Raw genomic sequence first — 21,627 nt, forward strand, 5'->3', positions numbered from 1 at the left:
ATATAAATGAATGCACATGCAACACTAAAACAGACCCAAAGAGAGAGAAAACAAACTAGCAGTGACCGAAGAGTAGAAGGAAGGGGTCAGGGGGAGACGGGGGAGGGGATTAACAAATATGAACTACCCTAGATATAAAATTGATAAGCAACAAGGATATATTGTCTTGCAAGGGAATTATAGTCATTACTTCATAATATTTTTATTGGCATATAATCTATAAAAATACTGAATCACTATGCTGTACACCTGAAAGTAATCTGATATTATAAATCAACTATACTTCAATTAAAAAACTAAGCTTGAAAGTGATATTCATATATTATCTTCTTGTGTACTATATCTTATCAAGTTTTATGAATATAATTTTTAATGAATAGTGTTGATTTTAGGGAGCAGGCCAGGAGAGAGGGGTGGACATGCTGACGAAGCTCCAGTTCTCCCTGTCGGTCACCCTGCTGTTTGCCTGTGGCTTCCTCTACCAGTTCACCCTGAAACCCAGCTGCCTCATCTGCTACCTACCTTCCTACAAGTCCCATCAGGGGCTGGAAGCTCTCCTGGGTCGTGGGCGCAGCATCGTGTTCCTAGAAACCTCGGAGAGAATGGAGCCAACCCCACTGGTCTCCTGTGCTGTGGAGTCAGCTGCAAAGGTTTACCCCGAGCAGCCTGTGCTGTTACTTATGAAAGGGCTCAATAATTCCATGCAGCTGCCCCCAAACTCCACTTCCCCAGCCCTTTCCCTCCTCTCAGCAATTGACAACGTTTTCCTCTTCCCTTTGGATATGAAAAGCCTGTTTGAAGACACACCGTTGTTTTCGTGGTACACTCAAGTAAGTGTTTAGAGAACCTCAGAATCCCAGTGTTGGGAGGGACCATAGAAATTGGATCCAACCTACTCATTTTATAGATGGGAACACTGAGGATAGATGGATGGGGAAGATCCCCTGGAGAAGGAATAACAATCCACTCCAGTACTCTTGCTTGGAGAATTCCATGGATGGAGGAGACTCGTAGGCTACAGTCCATGGGGTCACAACGACTGAGCGACTTCACTTTCACACTGAGGATAAGGGCTCAGAAATAGGCTGAGACAGGGTATCAAAGATAAGCAAGAACCCAGATCTTTTGACTCTTGCCTGGTCTTCTTTCTATAGTGTTGAGTCCCAATTCAAGGAAACAGGAGAGTCTTGATTTAAGCTTATCTCTACCCTGCTGCCTTTTACTTTCATTTTATTTCTTAGGATGTCTTGAGACTACTCTTAATTGAATGAGTTTCTGTATCTTTTCTAGGTGTATAGACCACTCATTTTTCACTGACAGTTTTAAACCCATCTATGTTAAACTTTTTTTGCACCTGAGGGGGGGAAATTAGGCAATATTGAACTAGAAAATGATTTAAATAGATAATTCATGAAAGATCAGGTGGGTGCAGCTATATAGGATTGTGTAATATTGAGAGATGATCAAGAAACTCCTGGGGTTGTTAGGACTTTTGTAATTTTGTGCGAAATCTCTCTTTACCTTTCCCTTTAAAGGACACTTGTGGTGGCATTTACGGCCCATGGTAATCCAGGCTAATTTCCTCGGCTCAAGGTCCTTAAGTTAATCACATCGGCAAAGACCCTTTTTCTAAAGGAGGTAATTGTAGGTTTCAGGAATTAGGACCATTGAGTGGCTGTTATCCAATCTACTACAGTATTTGTATAAAAAAAGAGAAAACTTCTGTCCCACACCCTCTCTCAGTCACCTAGGGACTGGGTGGGGTGTCCTGGATGGGGGATATGCTTGCATCTTGGGGGAGCTGGGCAGTGGCATTTTCTGCCCCAGTTAGCCACCATAGGATAGCTGGAGGCCAGCTGTAAGGATGACTGAGTGCGCCATCACCTGCTGATGATCACTGGACTCACTGTACTGATTTGAGCAACTGTAGCCCTTGAAGAGGAGAAGGCAATGGCACCCCACTCCAGTACTCTTGCTTGGAAAATTCCATGGACGGTGGAGCCTGGTAGGCTGCAGTCCATGGGGTCACTAAGAGTTGGACACGACTGAGTGACTTCACTTTCACTTTCATGCATTGGAGAAGGAAATGGCAACCCACTCCAGTGTTCTTGCCTGGAGAATCCCAAGGATGGCGGAGCCTGGTGGGCTGCTGTCTATGGGGTCGCACAGAGTCGGACACGACTGAAGCGACTTAGCAGCAGCAACCCTTGAAGATGCCCAGAGATGAATACTGTGAACTTGGGGAGGGAATGAGCAACCAGAATCTGATTCCCCTTTCTGGTGCTCACCTCCAGGGAAAGTTTTATTTTACCTTGATGTCAGTCCAATGTCCACATCAAGGCAGGCTTCCTCCTCCTGGTTCTGTGTGGCTTCTGATATCTGGGTCTGTTCATTAATAATCACCAATTTACTAACAATCAACTTCAGTTATTTTTACTGAAAATAAGTGAGCCTCCAGAGTTAGACTGCCTGGGTTAAAATCCAACCTCTGCCTCTCTTACCTTGGACAAAGGATTGAACTTCTTGTTCCTTCCTTTCAATTTTTCACTTGAAAAACAGGAATAATCGTAGTATATAGGTACTATAAGATTTATTATTATTTTTTTATATTTGGCTGGGATGGGTCTTGGTTGCTGTGCTTGGGCTTTCTCTAGTTGCAGCAAGCAGGTGGCTGCTCTCTAGTTGTGGTGTGCCAGCATATCATGGCAGTGGCTTCTCTAGCTGTAGAGCACGGGCTCCAGGGTGCATGGGCTCAGTAGTGGCGGTACATGGGCACAGGCTTAGTTGCTCCTCAACATGTGGGATCTTCCCATACCAGGGATCAAACCCATGTCCCCTGCGCTGGCAGGCAGATTCCTAACCACTGGACCACCAGGGAAGCCAGGTACTATGATTTTTGAGGATTTGTGTAGATTAGAAATTATAACAGTTATTGATAAATTTTAGCTATTATTATTCATGAGATTTTTGGCAATTGTATACAATATAATGCTATTAATAGTTCAGGTGAGGATTTTGGCAGTCTTAGCTGACTTTCTTTTGTTTGGTTTTAGAGCAGAATTTTTTAAAAAAATGTTTATTTTGTCAAAAGCCAAGGGTCACGGTTTAATCTTTTAATCAACATGTTTAAATTTAGAAAAATCTATTTTGCTTTCTGTATTCAAAATCTTAGCATTCCACTTGGGAACACGGATATTTAATTTATAATGGTTTATTTCTATTCATTTCAAAGTCATTTTCTGTTCTGCTCACATTTTAGCATTTTTCAGTTGTCCTTGACTCCTCGGTCTCCAGCTCCATATCCAATTCATCAGCAAATCCTGACCAGCTTTATCGTTCCCATGTGCTCAGAATCTGACTACTTCGTCATCTCCTTTATTGTCACCCTGGTCTACACCGTCATCGTCTCCTGCCTGGATTATTTCAACAGCTTCCAAATTTGCCTCTTTGCTCCTGCCCCCATCTATTTTCCATACCATAGCCAGGGTGACCCTTTTTAGACTAATTCAGGTCAAATCTCCTTTCTTCCAAACCTTCCAAATCATTTCGGTCTCTACCCCAGCATAGCATCCGCCCTCACTCCTGCCCTGCCCCTTCTCTGATCTTGTTTCCTATCCTTCTCTTTTCACTACTCTGCACTGCGGTTTTCCTGTTCCTATACACCATGAGTGTGTTCCTGCCCCAGGGCCCTTGCACTTACTGTTTCCTCTACCTAGAACCCTCCTCTCAGAGATACCAACATAGTTCATCCATTCGCTTCATCCAGGGTTCTGTCTGAACTGAAGATAGTGCTCCATCCTGTCCCCTTCATAACCCCCTTGCCTGACTTTCTTTCCAAGCCTTATGAAAACCCAACATATGATGTATTTATTTGTTTATTGTCTATATTCTGCCAGTAAAGATTTTTGTCTATTTGTTCACTTTTGTATCCTTAGCAGCTTAGAGCTGTGTGAATGGTAAGTAGGCCTTTGATGAATGTTATTAAATGAATTAATCAGTGGACGAAGGCATGGATTTTAAGATTCTTTTACCAACTTTTCAAAGAACATAGATATTAATATGTCCTATAGTTTCAGAGTTCATTTTTTCCTTTATCAGTTCTCAGCATTTTTAGGATGTACAAAAAATTTTTTCTTCACAGTTTCATATTTGTGGTTAATTTCTATCCTGCTGAAAGCGACTCATGAAATCCCTTCTGGGTTTCATCTTTCTACTGCTTTTATAAAAAAAACGATTTCATGAAATCTTTAGAAGCTGTTAAAAATCTTCCTATTGATACTACTGCTGTAAACTTTTCACTTAAAGGCAACTTTTTTGGGTTGGAGGTAATTTTGATAAATTTGCAACATTGGGCTTTTGGCAAATAGATTTTTGGGAGGTCGACTTGCTTCCTCCCCTTTCCCCTTTCTGGGGGCTGATTTGTACCTGCTCCTGCAGATCAACAGCAGTACCGAGAGATTCTGGCTCCATATCAGCTCAGATGCATCCCGCTTGGCCTTCATCTGGAAGTACGGCGGTATCTACATGGACACAGATGTCATCTCCATCAGACCCATCCCTGAGGACAACTTTCTGGCTGCACAGAAATCTCGGTTCTCAAGTAATGGGGTGTTTGGATTCCTCCCCCACCACCCTTTCCTGTGGCAGTGCATGGAAAACTTTGTGGAAAATTATAATCCAAATATTTGGGGCCACCAGGGTCCTGAATTGATGACAAGGCTTTTGAGAGTATGGTGCAAACTCAGAGACTTCCAGGAGGTGAGTGACCTCAAGTGTTTAAACTTCTCCTTCCTACACCCCCAAAGATTTTACCCCATCTCTTTTCGAGCCTGGCGGCGCTACTATGAAGTCTGGGATACGGAACCGAGCTTCAACAATTCCTATGCCCTGCATCTGTGGAACCACATGAACCAGGAAGGGAAGGCTGTGGTCAGAGGAAGCAATACACTGGTGGAACATCTCTACCGTAAGCACTGTCCCAAGACTTACAGGGACCTTCTTCAAGGTCCAGAGGGGTCAGTGACTAGGGAGCAGAGTCCAGGTAACAAATAAGCCAATGCTGGGTTGTTGGTGCAACACTGCGGATTTAGCCACTTCCTAGAGTGCCAGGTTTTCACCTGATCTCCACTTCCCTGGAGTGCAGAGGCTCATCCACATATCACTTACAGTCACAATTTTCCATGTTGTTTCACCAAAAAACCATTAGAACTAAAAAATGAATTCAGTAAGGCAACAAAATCAATACACAAAAATCAGCTACATTTCTAACCACTAATAACGAACCATCAGAAAGAAAAAGAAAACAATTCTATTTAATTTGCATCAAAAAGAACAAAACACCTAGGAATAAATTTAACCAAGGATGTGAAAGGCCTGCATATTGAAAACTTTAGGACACTGATGAAGAAACTGAAGAAGATACAATGAAACAGAAAGATATCATATGCTCATGAAGGATGAATATTGTTAAAATGTCCATTCTACCCAAAGCAATGTGCACACTGAAAGCAGTTTATACCAAAATTCCAGTGGCATTTTTTTCAGAAATAGAGCAAAGAATCCTGATATTTATGTGGAACAACAAAGGACCAGGAATAGCCAAAGCTATCCTCAAAAAGGAGAACAGGTTGGAGGTATCTTGCTCCTTGACTTCAAACTGTATTTCGAAGCTGCAGTAACCAGAACAATTGTGAGGTCAAAGACAGACCCACAGGCCAGAGGACCAGAATAGAGAGCCCAGAAATAAACCTACATGGATGTGGTCAGTTTATTTATAGCCAAAGGGTCAAGAACATACAGCCGGGCAAGTGCAATCCCCTCAGTAAACAATGCAAGGAAAACTGGACTCTATACTAAAGAATGACACTGGACACAGTATACATTGCACATACCACGGGCTAGAAACCTACACTTTTCCATGTCAAGATCTTCCTTTCCTGGGTCCTCTGAAGATGGACTCCCCCCAACCACCACCAACCTTCAACTCCCAGCAGTCAGTTGCTCACAAGAAGTTTCTCCCCTCCTTCCCTCACTTCACTTTTCCCTCACCGTTTTCTCCCCATGGGACCTCCTGGGGCGTGTCCTGAGAAAACTGTTCCTATCTGCATGGACAGAGTGTCATGTCCTCAAATTGAAACCTCAGCAGGTCCTCAGAAGACCGAGCACTGACAGCGCTGACCTGTGGTATGTGGAAGCGAAACCCGTACTGGTGCTGAAGGAGGCTGAGCTCCGCAACAGAGCGAGATGAAACCTCTCGCGAGCCCCCGCTTACTGCTCCCTGCAGGCAGTGGCGGAATTGCAGGCCCCGCTTGTCAGTTGGGATGGGTGGACTGTGTCTACAATAGAAATCCCAAAGACCATTGGTATATAAAATATAGAAGTTTGTCTCTCATGTAAAAGTAGTCTGAAGGTAGGCAGATCAGGGTGGGTATGGTCACTGCAGTCATCAGGGACCCTGGCTTCTTGGATCTTTCTGCTTACCATCCTTAGCATCCACAGCCCATGGTTCATATGGCCTCCAGCCCATCATTTCTGCGTTTCAGGCAGCAGGATGAAGGAAAGATGAAAGGTGCACTTTCCTTATTTTATAAATGCTTCCTGCAACTTACCATATAACATTTAACCTTACATCTCAGTGACCAGTATGTAGCTGCAAGAGAGGCTGGGACATTTAAGGAGGAAGAAAAAGTGGGTGTTATGATAGGTGGCTGACAGTTTTACTACATGTTAAATTTACTTCTGTAAGATTAATTATAGAGTCCGATAAAGCATTAAATTTACTTCTGTAAAATTAATTACAGAATCTGATAGAGCAGGGGTCCCCAAACTCTGGGCTGTGGACAGGTATCTCCTGTCAAATCATTGGTGGAATTAGATTGAAGTACACTTGAATCTTCTGAAACCATCCCCCTCCCCCCAACCCCTGGTTCAAGGAAGAATCGTCTTCCATGAAATCTGTCCTTGGTGACATATAGGTTGAGGACAGCTGTGTTAGAGAATTGGCTGGGGAAAAAAGAGGCTTGATTCCTACCCTTTAATTTGATACTCATTAAAGCATTCAGTCAGTAATATTAATTCTGTCTCTCTGTGTGCCAAGCACTGATGTAGATGCTGAAGATTCAGCTGGATCAAGCAGACAAGGTCCTAAGTCAGCTTGGACTGCAATAACAAAGTACTATAGACGGAGTGGTTAAACAACACAAATGTATTTGTCACAGTTCTGGATGCTGGGAAGCCCAAGATCAGGGTGCCAGCGTGGCTGAGCTCTATTAAAGATCCTCTTCCAAGTGGCAGATAGCAGATTTCTTATTAAATCCTCGCATGGTGGAAAGAGGCAAGCGAGATCTCTGGGGTCCCTTTTATAAGGGAACTAATCCCATCCATGAGTGTTCTGCCCTCATGACCCAATTACCTCCCAAAGGTCCCACTTCCTAATATGATCACTTTGAGGTAGTAGGATTTCAACATATGAATTTTGGGGGGATCACATTCAGTCCATTGGAGGTCCCCAGTACTTAAATCTAATGACTGGCCATATCCCCTCCGGGATAGTCTCCTCTGCTCCTTAGGGTGCCTGCTATTCCCTTTTCTACTCCAGTTGTCTTAAAAAAGCAAATCACTCACTCAAATTTTAAAAACAGCTTCCCCTTCTACAGTCACATAAAAATTTACTTCCTCTTCCTAGGAGGTATGAGAATTAATATTTCTTCCACAAATAGTCATCAATCAAGATTTTCTAGAAAATTGTTTTGATAGTTTGCTTTTAAGGAAAGCATAAATTTATGTTTTTCTCCAGATATGAAGTGATGATGCTTTTCAAACTACATCTACCCATCCCCTTTCATTCTGATATTTCCCTCTTTGAGAATCACTGCTCTGACTGTCTTGCTAAAAAATAATCACAAGTCATGTCTCCTGCCCTAGCTTTGTTTATTCCCAGCTAACTGCTCTGGATTCTTAGGTCCAGTCTGATGCTAGAGTGAGACTTTGAGACTTGCTGCTACTCACTGTGGCGGTCCTCTGACCAGTGTCCCCAAAGTCCCTGCTGGTTTCAGCTCACCTGTGTGTCTCCATAGGCGTGTCTCCTAGCACTAGCCGTTTGAGGGTGGAGCAGGGTCACACACTGTACCTAATTTCCGCATCTGGAGAATGCATGGCAAATGCATGACTAATGTTCCCAATCACTAGGGTTTTGAAAAGTTTGATTAGAAATATTTTCAATATTTCAAAAATATATGAACTGTTTTATATGATGGGATCAAATAGGTCAAGCTGAATGTCACATTTCTTTATGCTGGGCTGTGATTATATGAATTCACTGTAGCAATACTGATAATTTGACGGTTATAGAGAGTTTTACCTGGCAGCAAGATGTTTTTGATTGATAAGACGTCAGGCAGAAATTAATAATGTATTACTTAATAAATGCAGTTTGTTTAGTGGAAAAGAATATTTCAAAACTTGGCGGCGATGGGAAAAATGCATAGACTAAAAGGTATGTAATTAAAAAATAAGTACTAGAGATGTAACGTACAACGTGATGATTACAGCTAACACTGCTGTGTAAAACACAGGAAAGATGTTAAGAGAGTAAATACTGGAGTTTGCATCACAAGGAGAAACATTGTTTCCTTTTTTCTTTTTATTGTATCTATATGAGAAGACGGATTTTAGTTGAAACCACTGTGGTTGTCATTTCACAATATATGTAAACCATGCTGTATACCTGAAACTTATAGAGTGATAAATAACAATTACTTCTCAATAAAGCTGGAAAGAAAACATGGTGGTGAGGAGGGTACTGGGCAAAATAAAAAAAGTAATGAGCCATCAGAAATGTGGATTCTAGATGACCCTGGGTTCCTTCTGGCCTTTGGTGAACATATGCCACACGTTTACATCATGATACAGTTTGAAATTAGGTCATGCTAAGGCAATGGCACCCCACTCCAGCGCTCTTGCCTGGAAAATCCCATGGAAGGAGGAGCCTGGAAGGCTGCAGTGCATGGGGTCGCTGAGGGTCGGACATGACTGAGCAACTTCACTTTCACTTTTCACTTTCATGTGGTGGAGAAGGAAATGGCAACCCATTCCAGTGTTCTTGGCTGGAGAATCCCAGGGACGGGGGAGCCTGGTGGGCTGCCATCTATGGGGTTGCACAGAGTTGGACACAACTGAAGCGACTTAGCAGCAGCAGCAGCAGCAGTGTTTCCCCCATGTTAACTTTTCTTTTTTCAAACCTGACACTCATTCTTAGAATTTCAAATGATAAGATTGCATGGAATAAAAGATGAAAGTCCCTCTTGTACTACTGTCAAGTTTGGTATGTCTCTCACTTTTCTCTGAATATATGTCCATGCTATTTGTAAGTAGTTTTGGCCATAGTCTTTCCAGTATCCCCCACTATCAGCTTATCTGCCCTAACTCTTCTCTCCAGGATCTCCATGATGCAGCAACTAACGTGTGAAGACTTGCCCCAGAGGGCTAATGACTGTGTGAGCATAATGGTTAAATATTTTGAATATCACCCCTGAATTTCTTATATGTATAATTAAAAAACATAAATGGATTCATATAATACATAGTATTATGTTAGTTGTTTTTTAATTTAACACTGCATATGTCTTGGACACCTTTTTTCATTAACAAAATATATTCTTCATAAGGGCTGCAGAGTGTTTCATTGTAGGATATATCATAATCTATTTACTTAAAACCCAACTGGTGGACATTTAAGATGATTCTAATTTTAATCATACAAATGGTACTGTAGTTCTGATTACCACATTTTGAAGACTTTAAAATTTGGTATGTGCTGTCAAATTGTTTTCAAAAAGGCTGTTTGAAATTTCTCATTTCCCCATCCTTGGCCAGTGCCAACATTCTACTTAATTTTAGCCAATATGATTGTTTAAAAATGTATCTAGTTATTTTACTTTTGGTGAAGTTGAGTTTCATATGTTTAACTGGTATGTTTTCTTATTCTATGACTTGCCTAATCTTTTGTTCACTTTTCTATGGGATTGCTTTTCTATTTCTTATTGATTTTTAACTGGTCTTTGTATATCATGGACACAAACATTTTATTATTTTGTTGCACTTTTTTTTTCAATCTGTCTCAGCCCGCCCCAACTAGTGTTTGTTTCTAGACTCAGAGAGTGGGTCCTGGTTAAACTGATCCTGCATCTCATTCTGCAATAGAGGAGAGAGTTCTCCTGAGAAAAGAGGTTTTTCTCTAAGTGCACAGACTTCTTCAAAGTAATCTTTTTCAGGGAATGGGTTAGAGAGTAGGTAAGAGGTTCCCCCTCAGTTCCAGCCAGTTCTTGATATGTGAGTGCAGGCTTTTTGGTGCCAGATTCTCAAATTTTTCAAGAAGAAACTAGTAAACCAGATTTTTATGTAAAATGTCCTTCTAACTATATGCCTGTCTATATACATTGATACAGTGAGAACCCAACAGTACACCTTTGACCTCAAATCACTGCTGGGACCATCAATGGTCAGCAGCCCAGCCCTGGGAGACCTGTCCCCCACACACGAGAAGCCCTTTCAAAAATTGGGATCTGGAACCCAGCTGGCTTCCAAAGTGTGATGCCAGCAGTTGACGGCAGAGGGCACTCCAACTGTGGACTGTTGTATCCATTAGACAATAATTTCCATTCCTTCCTTCCCCTAGCCCTGGCAATCACCATACTACTTTCTGTTTCTATGAATTTGACTATTCTAGGTACATTATATAAATGGAATCATATCATCTATGTCCTTTTGTGCCTGACATTTCATTTAGCATAATGTTTTCATGATTCACTCGTGTTAGCATGTATCAGAATTTCATTCCTTTTTAAGGACTTATATATATGTGTGTGTGTGCATATATGAATGTATATATAACATTTTGTTTTCTGTTCGTTAATGGACACTCCGGTTATTTCCACCTTTTAGCTACTGTGAATAATGTTTTTATGAACATGGGTGTACAAATATCTTTTTGAGTCTCTGCTTTTAATTCTTTAGTGTATATACACAGAAGTAGAATTGCTGAATCGTATGGTAACTCCGTGTTTAATTTTTTGAGAAGTCATCATTTTCTTTTCCACAATGGCTATGCCACTTTACACTTTCACAGCAGTGTACAGGGGTTCTAATTTCTCCACATTATTGCCAATACTTTTCCCCATGCAGTTTTGTTTTGAATATCCCCTCATACAGCTTAGTAGCTGGGGTGGGAAGAAGGCTTAAAGGGGGAACCCCAGAAATCCGAGTCTCAGTAAAACAACAAATGGCTATAGGAAGGTGTCAAAGACCGTTACCCAAAAAGAGCTTTTTATGGTCCTGGATTTCCCAACTGGATTCCCGGGGCTGACCAGATGGTTGGGGGTTGCGGGGAAAGTGGTGGCCATCTGAACAGACCTGGGATTTACTCAAAGGACTAGCATGGGTTCGGATCAGAAACCAAGTGGCTGCGTGCGTGCTAAGTCGCTTCAGTCGTGTCCGACTCTTTGCGACCCCATGGACTGCAGCCCCCTTCCCAGGCTCCTCTGTCCATGGGATTCTCCAGCCAAGAATACTGGAGTGGATTGCCATTTCCTTCTCCATCAGAAAACAAGAAGGTCCCTTTACTTTGGTACTGGTGGACCCCAGCATTCAGCAGGTCAGGCGACTGTACCGGGTGGGGTGTAGGGGGCTGTGTGTGTGTGTGTGTGTGTGTAGACGGGAGAGAGTCCCTGCTTCTCAGCAAGGCCTGGGAGCCACTCACTAGGATCCTGGATTTTCCTGAAGGATTAAACGTGGCATTCCCTCCTTCCCGATTCCGTAACGGACCTAAAAATAGCTTGTCCCGGAGGGACTGGGGAGAGGCTCCGCCCCTCCTTGGGGTCGGGTGGGGTGGCTCTCGCGGGAGCAGGAGGCAGCGGAGACCCCAGCCTCCAGCTGCGGGCGCCCAGAGGTTTTTCTGTGCCCCCGGTCCCACAGGTTGGCAGCAGGTGGCCGGGCGGCTCTGCCCCGTGCCGTTCAGAGCCCGAGCTGCCGCGCGGGGTGGGGGTTGGGGGCCGGGAGCGGAGGAAGCATCCCAGGCCGGCGCGGCGGCGAGGATTCCGGGAACAGCCTCCGTCCAGGGCGGTGGAGCGAGTCGGAAGGCGGGGCCGGGGCGGAGGGGCGGAGCCGCTCTTTCGCGACCTCTGCCCACTGCCTGGGTTCCGGGGACCCCCAGGTGAGCCGGGCCGCGTGGGAAAACTATGCCAGGAATTTGGCCCGAGCGGGAGCGGCGTGCAGTCCAAGACGCTAGCCTCGGTCGCAGTAGGCTCAACAGCAGCGCCTCCGACGCCCAGCGGGGTCCGGCGGGGAGCTGCACCCCCTTGCGCCCGGCGGCTTCCCCATCCCCGGTGCCTGGCCTACTCCGGACCGAGGTACTCGAGGGCGGGGTAGAAGGAATGACTGAACCCGCAGGACTGGGCTTCCCTGGGAGGACGGCCTCGGATTTTCACTTTTGGGAAAAAGTAAAATGATTGGCGTGGGGGTGGGGTTGCTGCTTTGCGTTCTGTAGGTAAAGGGGGATCTTCTAGTAATGAGGTGATGTAAAAACAGACGGATTAGCATCTCTGGTTCCTCCGCCTTGCTTCCCGAGGCTGGAGTGTAGGAGGAGGCAGCAACCATGTTTTTCGTTTGGGGTGGCTGCAGATAAAAGCCCAGGGGAACTCGCTTAGTACCTGACAAGTGTCCAGGAGGCCCGTCAGAGGAGGGGTCCGGGACCTGGGAAGGAGTTATCCAGGTCTGTTCCTTAAGGCCCTGCCCCTGCAGGGTCTCTTGTAACGTTTCTAACCAGACTTTGAAGAGAGGCCTGATGAGTGGGCGGTGCTCTGACCGGCCTCCCACAGAGGCAGACTGGGTGGGTGGTCTTTCTTTCCTTTGCCTCAGTTTCTCACACCTCCTCCTGGGGCTGAGAACTGGCCTGTGAGGACAACCCCACCTAGAGAAGGCCGGTTCTGCAGTCAAGTGACTGATAAGAGGTATTCCGTCGTCTCTGTCAGCACCAATGCTCTGGAGACGTTTCCCTCACGTGGAAATCTTTTTGGATACCATCCAACTTGATAAGATGGTCACATGAAGCTATTTGCTTTAGGTGGAAACAGAAACCTGAATTCACTTGTGCAGCATAACTGGGTTCTGCCAGGGAACTGAAGTTTGGTCCAACTTCTTGGTTGCTCAGCTGAAACTGACAGAAAGAGGGAAGGAAGTAATTTGATGGGCCCTCCTTGTGGGCCCCTTGCAGGGAGGGCCAGTCCTGATCAGCAGGCTAACCGCTTGCATGCCATCTGTCACTGGACCTCCTACCTCTAGGGAGGATTTGAAGGGGATCTGGTGTCCCAGGATCTGAAGTTGGAAAAACTCTACTGAGAAGCAATGGCTTCTCCATGGAGAAGAAAAACACCAGTATGTTCTAGGAAAGAAGAAAAAGGTTGCTCAGTCATGTCCGACTCTTTTCGACCGCATGGACTGTAGCCTGCCAGGTTCCTCTGTTCATGGAATTCTCCAGGCAAGAATACTGGAATGGATTGCCACGCGCTTCTCCAGAGGATCTTCCTGACTGAGGGATCGAACCTGGGTCTCCTACATTGCAGGCAGATTCTTTACCATCTGAGCCGCCAGGGAAGCCCAGTATGTTCTAAACTGTTGTTCTTTTAGATGTGAAAAGTTGTGTTGGTTTTTGACGGTTTTGCACCTGGAAAGATAGATCTTATCAGTATGTAGTCATGTCTAAAATACTTCGAAGAGATGTCAATCAAATCCTTATCTCCCATTTTTATTTTATATTTTACTTTATTTATTTATTTCTATTTTTTGACAGAGCTGCGCAGCATGCGGGCTCTTAGTTCCCTGACGAGGGATCGAACACATGTTTACTGCAGTGGAAGTGCAGTCTCTTAACCACTGGATCTCCATGGAAGTCCCATCCCATTTTTATTTTAAAGACAATTCTTTTGTGGCAAACTTAAAATAAGCTTTAACCAAAACAAGGAATCGTCTCTTAAAAATTGGAGATGTTCTATAAAGGGAGAGCTGTGTGCCTGGTGGAGTGGATCTCTCTCTTGCTACATAATGGGCAAGAAAGACTGAAAAGGGGAGGGAAGTCTCCTTGTTTTAGAAAAAAGCAGAAACAGAGAGCAAGGCAGAACAAGGTCTGTAATGGTAGTGCTCCAAAAGTGCTCCTGGGTCACTCCTGTCTCCACTGGGGTCTCTAGTGCTCCCTTGCCTACCATGTGTGCACAGCCTGTTTGCAAACTCTGGCAGGGTTTCCTTGGCAGCCAGAACAATTAGTGCTAATGACACACCTGAGTTCCCCGGGGCCTGCACTGCCAAGTTAGCTGGTAGTCAGGGCAGGCTTGTAAATGATTGCCTGGCAGTTGCCTTGGAAGCTTGGCTCCTCCAAATGCTCCTCTTGGCTTGACAGCATTCTTAAAAAAAAAAAAAAAAATTGTCGAGAGGTTGTTTCTTATTTATTTTTATTTTTGTCTGCACTGGGTCTACATTGCTGCTCGCAGCCTTTTTCTAGTTGCAGAGCCCCGGCTCTAGGGCACATTGCGGTGTGTGGGCTTAGTTGCCGTGAGGCAACTAAGTTGCTGGTCCAGGGATCAAACCCAAGTCTTCTGCGTTGGCAGGTAGATTCTTAATCACTGGACTTCCCTGGTAGCTCAGCTGGTAAAGAATCTGCCTACAATGCAGGAGACCCTCGTTTGATTCCTGGGTCGGGAAGATCCCCTGGAGAAGGAATAGGCTACCCACTCCAGTTTTCTTGGGCTTCCCTGGTGGCTCAGACAGTAAAGAATCCACCTGCAATGCCGGAGATCTGGGTAAGATCCCTGGGTTGGGAAGATCCGCTGGAGAAGGCTACCCACTCCAGTATTCCTGCTTGGAGAATTTCATGGACAGAGGAGCCTGTAGGGCCACAGTCCATGGGGTCACAGAGTCGGACATGACTGAGTGACTTTCACTTTCGCCTCTTAATCACTGGACCACCAGGGAAGTGCTGGCAGCATCCTTGAAGAAGCAGAACAGACAGCAAGGTTGCAGTGGTGGTGGTGTACACTAGTTGTTAATTTATGTTAAAAAAAAAATCAGAATTTTATTTTGAAAAAATAAACTGGTCGTTTTTGTGGAAACCATCTTTGACAGTTGATAGGCGGCAGGTTTCAGAAGAATTTTAAAGTTTCCAGGAGTTGTTTCACTGAGAGGTGGCTCCCTTTTGAGGTAGTGAGCATCCCATCATTGGGAGTGTGCAAAGATAGGTGGTAGATGGCTTGCTGTTTCAGCTGTGAGGTTACTCCAGGTAGAAACTGTCTCTTCAATGATGAATGATTTGGAATGCTAGCACAAATATCATTCTTTTGGATCCCACTAGTTAATGATAGTGGTCTAGTATTGGGAAGTTCCTGGGACCCCATTGAAACATCTAGAGATGGTTAATAGTTCCTGATTTCCTAATGATGGGGAGTCATTTTTGCTTTGCATTTCTGTTCCCAGGTGTGGGAAAGCAGTCTGCTGATAATTTAGTTTGAAGAAAACACAGCGTTCCTGCCTCTGGGGCGCGTGGTCTCCAGGTAACCAGAAGCACTCTCACTTGGCTTTGTCTTCCGCCCATCTGCACCAGGATGCAAGCTGAGGAGCTGAGTTGTGTTTGGCTAAATTCTACAAGAAGACAGGGAAACGTTAGGGTCTCCAGCACTGATCTGTTATGATGTACTGTAAACTCTTTCAGTCCTTGCAGTTTGATCAAGAAATCTCAGGTATTATAATTTACAAAATGGGAAAGGATTTTTTGTATTATCATCATCACCAATGGGAGGTAGTTTGGCAAAATTCAGAAGCTTTGGACTCAGAACTTGATTTCGATCTTGGTTTCCTAACTTGGTAACTGAAGGACTGGGGGCAGATCCCTTAGTCTCTCTGAGCCTCAGTTTCTACATCTATCAGATGAGGCAAATCATAGCCACATACAGGGCTGTATGATGGTTAGAAATAGAACTATAAAATGCTGGCACAGTGCCTGGCACATGGGTAGTTAATAAGTAATAGCTGCTGTCATCTTAATCAGCTTCAGATTTCCACAGTTCTGCTCACCTTTTAAAATACATAAATAAATTTTTCTGTGCTAGGTCTTCATTGCTGTGCGTGGGCTCTCTCTAGTTGCAGCAAGCAGGGGGTCTCCTTTAGTGCGGCACTCGGGCTTCTCATTGTGGTGGCTTCTCTTGTTGCGGAGAGTACATCGCCTTCAGTAGTTGCACCTCTTGAGGTCTAGAGCTCCGGCTCAGTAGATGTGGCTCGTGGGCTTAGTTGCCCTGTGGCATGGGGAATCTTCCTGGACCAGGCATCAAACCCGTGTCCCCTGCATTGGCAGGCAGATTCTTAACCACTTGGCCACCAGGGAATTCTGCTCATATTTTTATGTCAGAGCCCTGGGACTTCTGAGAATTGGACTCTTAGGGTTTCAGTGACAAACAAGGATGATACTTTTGTGGTTCAGTAAAAACTCACGAGGGGTTTCCTAGGTGGTGCAGTGGTAAAGAATCCGTCTGCCAATGCAGGATAGGTGGGTTCAATCCCTGGGTTGGGAAGATCCCTTGGAGTAAGAAACGGCAACCCATTCCAGTATTCTTGCCTGGAAAATTCCATGGACATGCTGGACTATAGTCCATGTGGTTGCCAAGAGTCGGATATGACTGAGCATGCCACACAATGCAAAAACTCATGAACACAGACCCCCTAATTCAGTATTTTCTATAACGGATTGGGGCTGCCACCTTGGGTATTTACAGAGTGTGCTCAGAGTGTAAACATGAGGGTTTAAGGGCTGCTTAGGAGGCCAACTAGAACACAGCTGTTACCTCTTGACAGTCAATGTGTACCCTGGGGCATCTCCCTGATGAGCCTGCACCCACCCATAAGGGTTCCTGCATGCTAAGCTTTCATTAGCAGCCTGGGGGATTAAGCTGAGGACACAGATGGTCAACAAATCGAGCATTTTACTGTCCAAATGGCATTTCTCTCCAAGGAGTCCAAATTAACTCACCCTAACTCAATTCTTGGGCTTCCCTGGTGGCTCAGTCAGTAAAGATTCCGTTTGCAATGCTGGAGAACTGGGTTCAATCCCTGGATTGGGAAAATCCCCTGGAGGAGGGCATGGCAATCCACTCCAGTATTCTTGCCTGGAGAAAACCCACGGACAGAAGAGCTTGGTGGGCTACAGTGCATGTGGTTGCAAAGAGCAACTAAGTACAATTCCATTCTTACTCTTTGTCCTAATTCTTTTTTTCTTTTTTTGATAGGAAAGTAGGATTTATTGATGGGCATGAGTAAGGAGGGGACAGTGCCAAGGCTCTCATGAGTGTGGGGTCTGCTGTTTGTCCAGAGGGTTATGATTAGGGATATATTTGACCTCTGGGATGAGCCATGTTTTCATATTCATCTGCATCAAACTTGAACTCAGCCTTGCAGGGGGCCTCAAGTCTCCTCATTCATGCGCTCCTTGTTCAGTCACATATATATATATATATATATACACAAAAGTTTTTCTACTACACTTGATAAAGGCTTGAGAAAGAACATCAGAAAAAAAAAGAAGAGATGGAGAAATTGGAGAGCATAAACTTAATGAAATTGGCACAGTGAATATGAAATAGAAAAAGTGAAATAAACTAGATAAAAGTAAAAGATCATCATATAGTACAGTTGTTTTTAAACATGATTGCTCATTAGAAACATATCTGGAGCTCTGGAGAAAATAAGCAATACCTGAGCATTAGCATTTTTCAAAAAATTTCAAGATATTTTTGATATGCATCTGGATTTTAATAAATGATTACAAGCTTTTCTATTAGATCCTAGTTTTGGTGAGATAGAGTTCTATAATTTTTCTGTTGATCAATAATGATACAATGGTATTGCTGCTGCTGCTGCTGCTAAGTCGCTTCAGTTGTGTCCGACTCTGTGCGACCCCATAGACGGCAGCCCACCAGGCTTCCCGTCCCTAGGGTTCTCCAGGCAAGAACACTGGAGTGGGTTGCCATTTCCTTCTCCAATGCATGAAAGTGAAAAGTGAAAGGGAAGTTGCTCAGTTGTGTCCGACTCTAGAGACCCCATGGACTGCAGCCTACCAGGCTCCTCCGTCCATGGGATTTTCTAGGCAAAAGTACTGGAGTGGGGACAATGGTATTTAGTGAGTAATAATTACATAATTACAAGCATAAGAGATGTTTGTCAGTTTTCACAATCAATAGCCAGACAAAAATTAAAAGACAATTATAATTGCAAGCCATAATGGGAACATGATTAACTTAACACTATAAAATAATTACATACAGTTATTTGCAGGGGTGGGTCAAGCAGAGTGATGTGGTAATTGGAAGTGCATACTTGCACATGTTTTTATCTACCCGGTAATTCTGTGTCTTTTGGCTGGTGCATTTAATCCATTTACATTTTTGTGTGTGTGTGTGTGTAGCAGAGTTTTATTAAAGTAAGAAAAGGGACAGAGAGAGTTTCTGACATAGACATCAGAAAGGGATCGGAGAATGCCCCCTCACTAGTGTTAGCAAGAGAGTTATATACTTTTTAATTAATTATTACAATAAATCAAAAGAATGTCTCAAGGTTGTAAAGATCTTACTAGACCCACTCCCATAGTTTACATTTTAAGATAACAGGATTAGCCGGAAGGTTTTCAGGAAGGAGAAACTGTCCTCAAGCAGGATACATTGTTGTTATATAATCCTTGCTGCTAAGTCGCTTCAATTGGACTCTGCCTATCTGCCATCTGCTGATGGGTGGGATTGTTTCCCTTCTTGGTAGTTGTTTGGCCTGAGATGACCCAGCCCTACGGTCTAAGGGCTCTATGGTAAGGTTAATGGTGACCTCCAAGAGGAAATTAGGGAAAACCACTAGACCATTCAAGTATGATCTAAATTGAATCCCTTATGATTATACAGTGGAAGTGGCAAATAGATTTAAGGGATTAGATCTGATAGAATGCTTGAAGAACTATGGACAGAGGTTTGTGACATTGTACAGGAGGCAGTGATCAAGGCCATCCCCAAGAAAAAGAAATACACAAAGGCAAAATGGTTGTCCGAGGAGGCCTTACAGATAGCTGGAGAAAAAAAGAGAAATGAAAGGTAAAGGAGAAAAGGAAAGATAAACCCATTTGAATGCAGAGTTCCAAAGAACAGCAAGGAGAGATAAGAAAGCCTTCTTCAGTGATGAATGCAAAGAAATAAAGGAAAGCAGTAGAATGGGAAAGATTAGAGATCTCTTCAAGAAATTGGAGCAACCCCACGCCCAGGCCAGGGGCGGTGGCTGCACAGGCGCAGGAGGTCCTAGAGGAACTATTCCATGTTGAAGATCAGGAAGGGCGGCGGTGAGGAGATACCCCTCATCCAAGGTAAGGAGCAGCGGCTGTGCTTTGCTGGAGCAGCCGTGAAGAGATACCCCACGCCCAAGGTAAGAGAAACCCAAGTAAGATGGTAGGTGTTGCAGGAGGGCATCAGAGGGCAGACGCACTGAAACCATACTCACAGAAAACTAGTCAATCTAATCACACTAGGACCACAGCCTTGTCTAACTCAATGAAACTAAGCCATGCCCGTGGGGCAACCCAAGACTGGCGGGTCATGGTGGAGAGCTATGACAGAATGTGGTCCACTGGAGAAGGGAATGGCAAACCACTCCAGTATTCTTACCTTGAGAACCCCATGAATAATATGAAAAGGCAAAATGATAGGATACTGAAAGAGGAACTCCCAGGTCAGTAGGTGCCCAATATGCTACTGGAGATCAGTGGAGAAATAACTACAGAAAGAATGAAGGGATGGGGCCAAAGCAAAAAGAATACCCAGCTGTGGATGTGACTGGTGATAGAAGCAAGGTTCGATGCTGTAAAGAGCAATATTGCATAGGAACCTGGAATGTCAGGCCCATGAATCAAGGCAAATTGGAAGAGGTCAAACAAGAGATGGCAAGAGTGAATGTCAACATTCTAGGAATCAGCGAACTAAAATGGACTGGAACGGGTGAATTTAACTCAGATGACCATTATATCTACTACTGCCGGCAGGAATCCCTCAGAAGAAATGGAGTATCCATCATGGTCAACAAAAGAGTCCGAAATGCAGTACTTGGATGCAATCTCAAAAACGACAGAATGATCACTGTTCGTTTCCAAGGCAAACCATTCAATATCACAGTGATCCAAGTCTATGCCCCAACCAGTAATGCTGAAGAAGCTGAAGTTGAACGGTTCTATGAAGACCTACAAGACCTTTAAGAACTAACACCCAAAAAAGATGTCCTTTTCATTATAGGGGACTGGAATGCAAAAATAGGAAGTCAAGAAACACCTGGAGTAACAGGCAAATTTGGCCTTGGAATACGGAATGAAGCAGGGCAAAGACTAACAGAGTTTTGCCAAGAAAATGCACTGGTTATAGCAAACACCTTGTTCCAACAACACAAGAGAAGACTACACATGGACATCACCAGATGGTCAACACCAAAATCAGATTGATTATATTCTTTGCAGCCAAAGATAGAGAAGCTCTGACATTTATTATCAAATTCAGACTCAAATGGAAGAAAGTAGAGAAAACCACTAGACCATTCAGGTATGACCTAAATCAAATCCCTTATGATTATACAGTGGAAGTGAGAAATAGATTTAAGGGCCTAGATCTGATAGATAGAGTGCCTGATGAACTATGGAATGAGGTTCATGACATTGTACAGGAGACAGGGATCAAGACCATCCCCATGGAAAAGAAATGCAAAAGAGCAAAATGGCTATCTGGGGAGGCCTTACAAATAGCTGTGAAAAGAAGAGAAGTGAAAAGCAAAGGAGAAAAGGAAAGATATAAGCATCTAAATGCAGAATTCCAAAGAATAGCAAGAAGAGATAAGAAAGCCTTCCTCAGCGATCAATGCAAAGAAATAGAGGAAAACAGCAGAATGGGAAAGACTAGAGATCTCTTCAAGAAAATGAGAGATACCAAGGGAACATTTCATGCAAAGATGGGCTTGATAAAAGACAGAAATGGTATGGACCTAACAGAAGCAGAAGATATTAAGAAGAGGTGGCAAGAATACACAGAACTATACAAAAAATATCTTCACGACCCAGATAATCACGATAGTGTGATCACTGACCTAGAGCCAGACATCCTGGAATGTGAAGTCAAGTGGGCCTTAGAAAACATCACTATGAACAAAGCTAGTGGAGGTGATGGAATTCCAGTTAAGCTATTTCAAATCTTGAAAGATGATGCTGTGAAAGTGCTGCACTCAATATGCCAGCAAATTTGGAAAACTCAGCAGTGGCCACAGGACTGGGAAAGGTCAGTTTTCATTCCAACCCCAAAGAAAGGCAATGCCAAAGAATGCTCAAACTCCTGCACAATTGCACTCATCTCACATGCTAGTAAAGTAATGCTCAAAATTCTCCAAGCCAGGCTTCAGCAATACATGAACTGTGAACTTCCAGATGTTCAAGATGGTTTTAGAAAAGACAGAGTAACCAAAGATCAAGCTGCCAACCTCTGCTGGATCATGGAAAAAGCAAGAGAGTTCCAGAAAAACATCTATTTCTGC

General features: G+C 43.9%; 2 protein-coding genes across 5 annotated transcripts in view; both read left to right on the forward strand.

The window, feature by feature from the left end:
- Positions 1 to 419: 419 nt before the first annotated feature.
- A4GNT (alpha-1,4-N-acetylglucosaminyltransferase) lies at positions 420 to 5,052 on the forward strand. The gene is made up of 2 exons (XM_005908923.2): positions 420 to 830; positions 4,438 to 5,052. The coding sequence occupies exons 1-2, from the start codon at positions 420 to 422 to the stop codon at positions 5,050 to 5,052; spliced, it is 1,026 nt and encodes a 341-aa protein (XP_005908985.2).
- Positions 5,053 to 12,154: 7,102 nt separating this feature from the next.
- DZIP1L (DAZ interacting zinc finger protein 1 like) overlaps positions 12,155 to 21,627 on the forward strand; it is a 55,470-nt gene continuing 45,997 nt past the window's right edge. Inside the window, exons 1-2 of one of the 4 annotated variants that reach the window (XM_070375795.1) lie at positions 12,155 to 12,208; positions 15,517 to 15,593. The gene's annotated coding sequence lies outside the window, so the exon portion shown is untranslated. Of the gene's footprint in view, positions 12,209 to 12,349; positions 12,405 to 12,464; positions 13,654 to 15,516; positions 15,594 to 21,627 lie in introns of those variants that run through there. The other 3 variants (XM_070375788.1, XM_070375800.1, XM_070375812.1) reach the window with 3 other exon arrangements.

The sequence above is a fragment of the Bos mutus genome, chromosome 1 (assembly GCF_027580195.1).
Source record: "Bos mutus isolate GX-2022 chromosome 1, NWIPB_WYAK_1.1, whole genome shotgun sequence".
NCBI lineage: Eukaryota > Metazoa > Chordata > Mammalia > Artiodactyla > Bovidae > Bos > Bos mutus.

Coding starts and splice junctions, on each gene's coding strand:
- A4GNT (XM_005908923.2), top strand. CDS start 420: ATGCTGACGAAGCTCCAGTTCTCCCTGTCGGTCACCCTGCTGTTTGCC. Junction 831..4,437: donor TGTTTTCGTGGTACACTCAA/GTAAGTGTTTAG, acceptor CTGCTCCTGCAG/ATCAACAGCAGTACCGAGAG.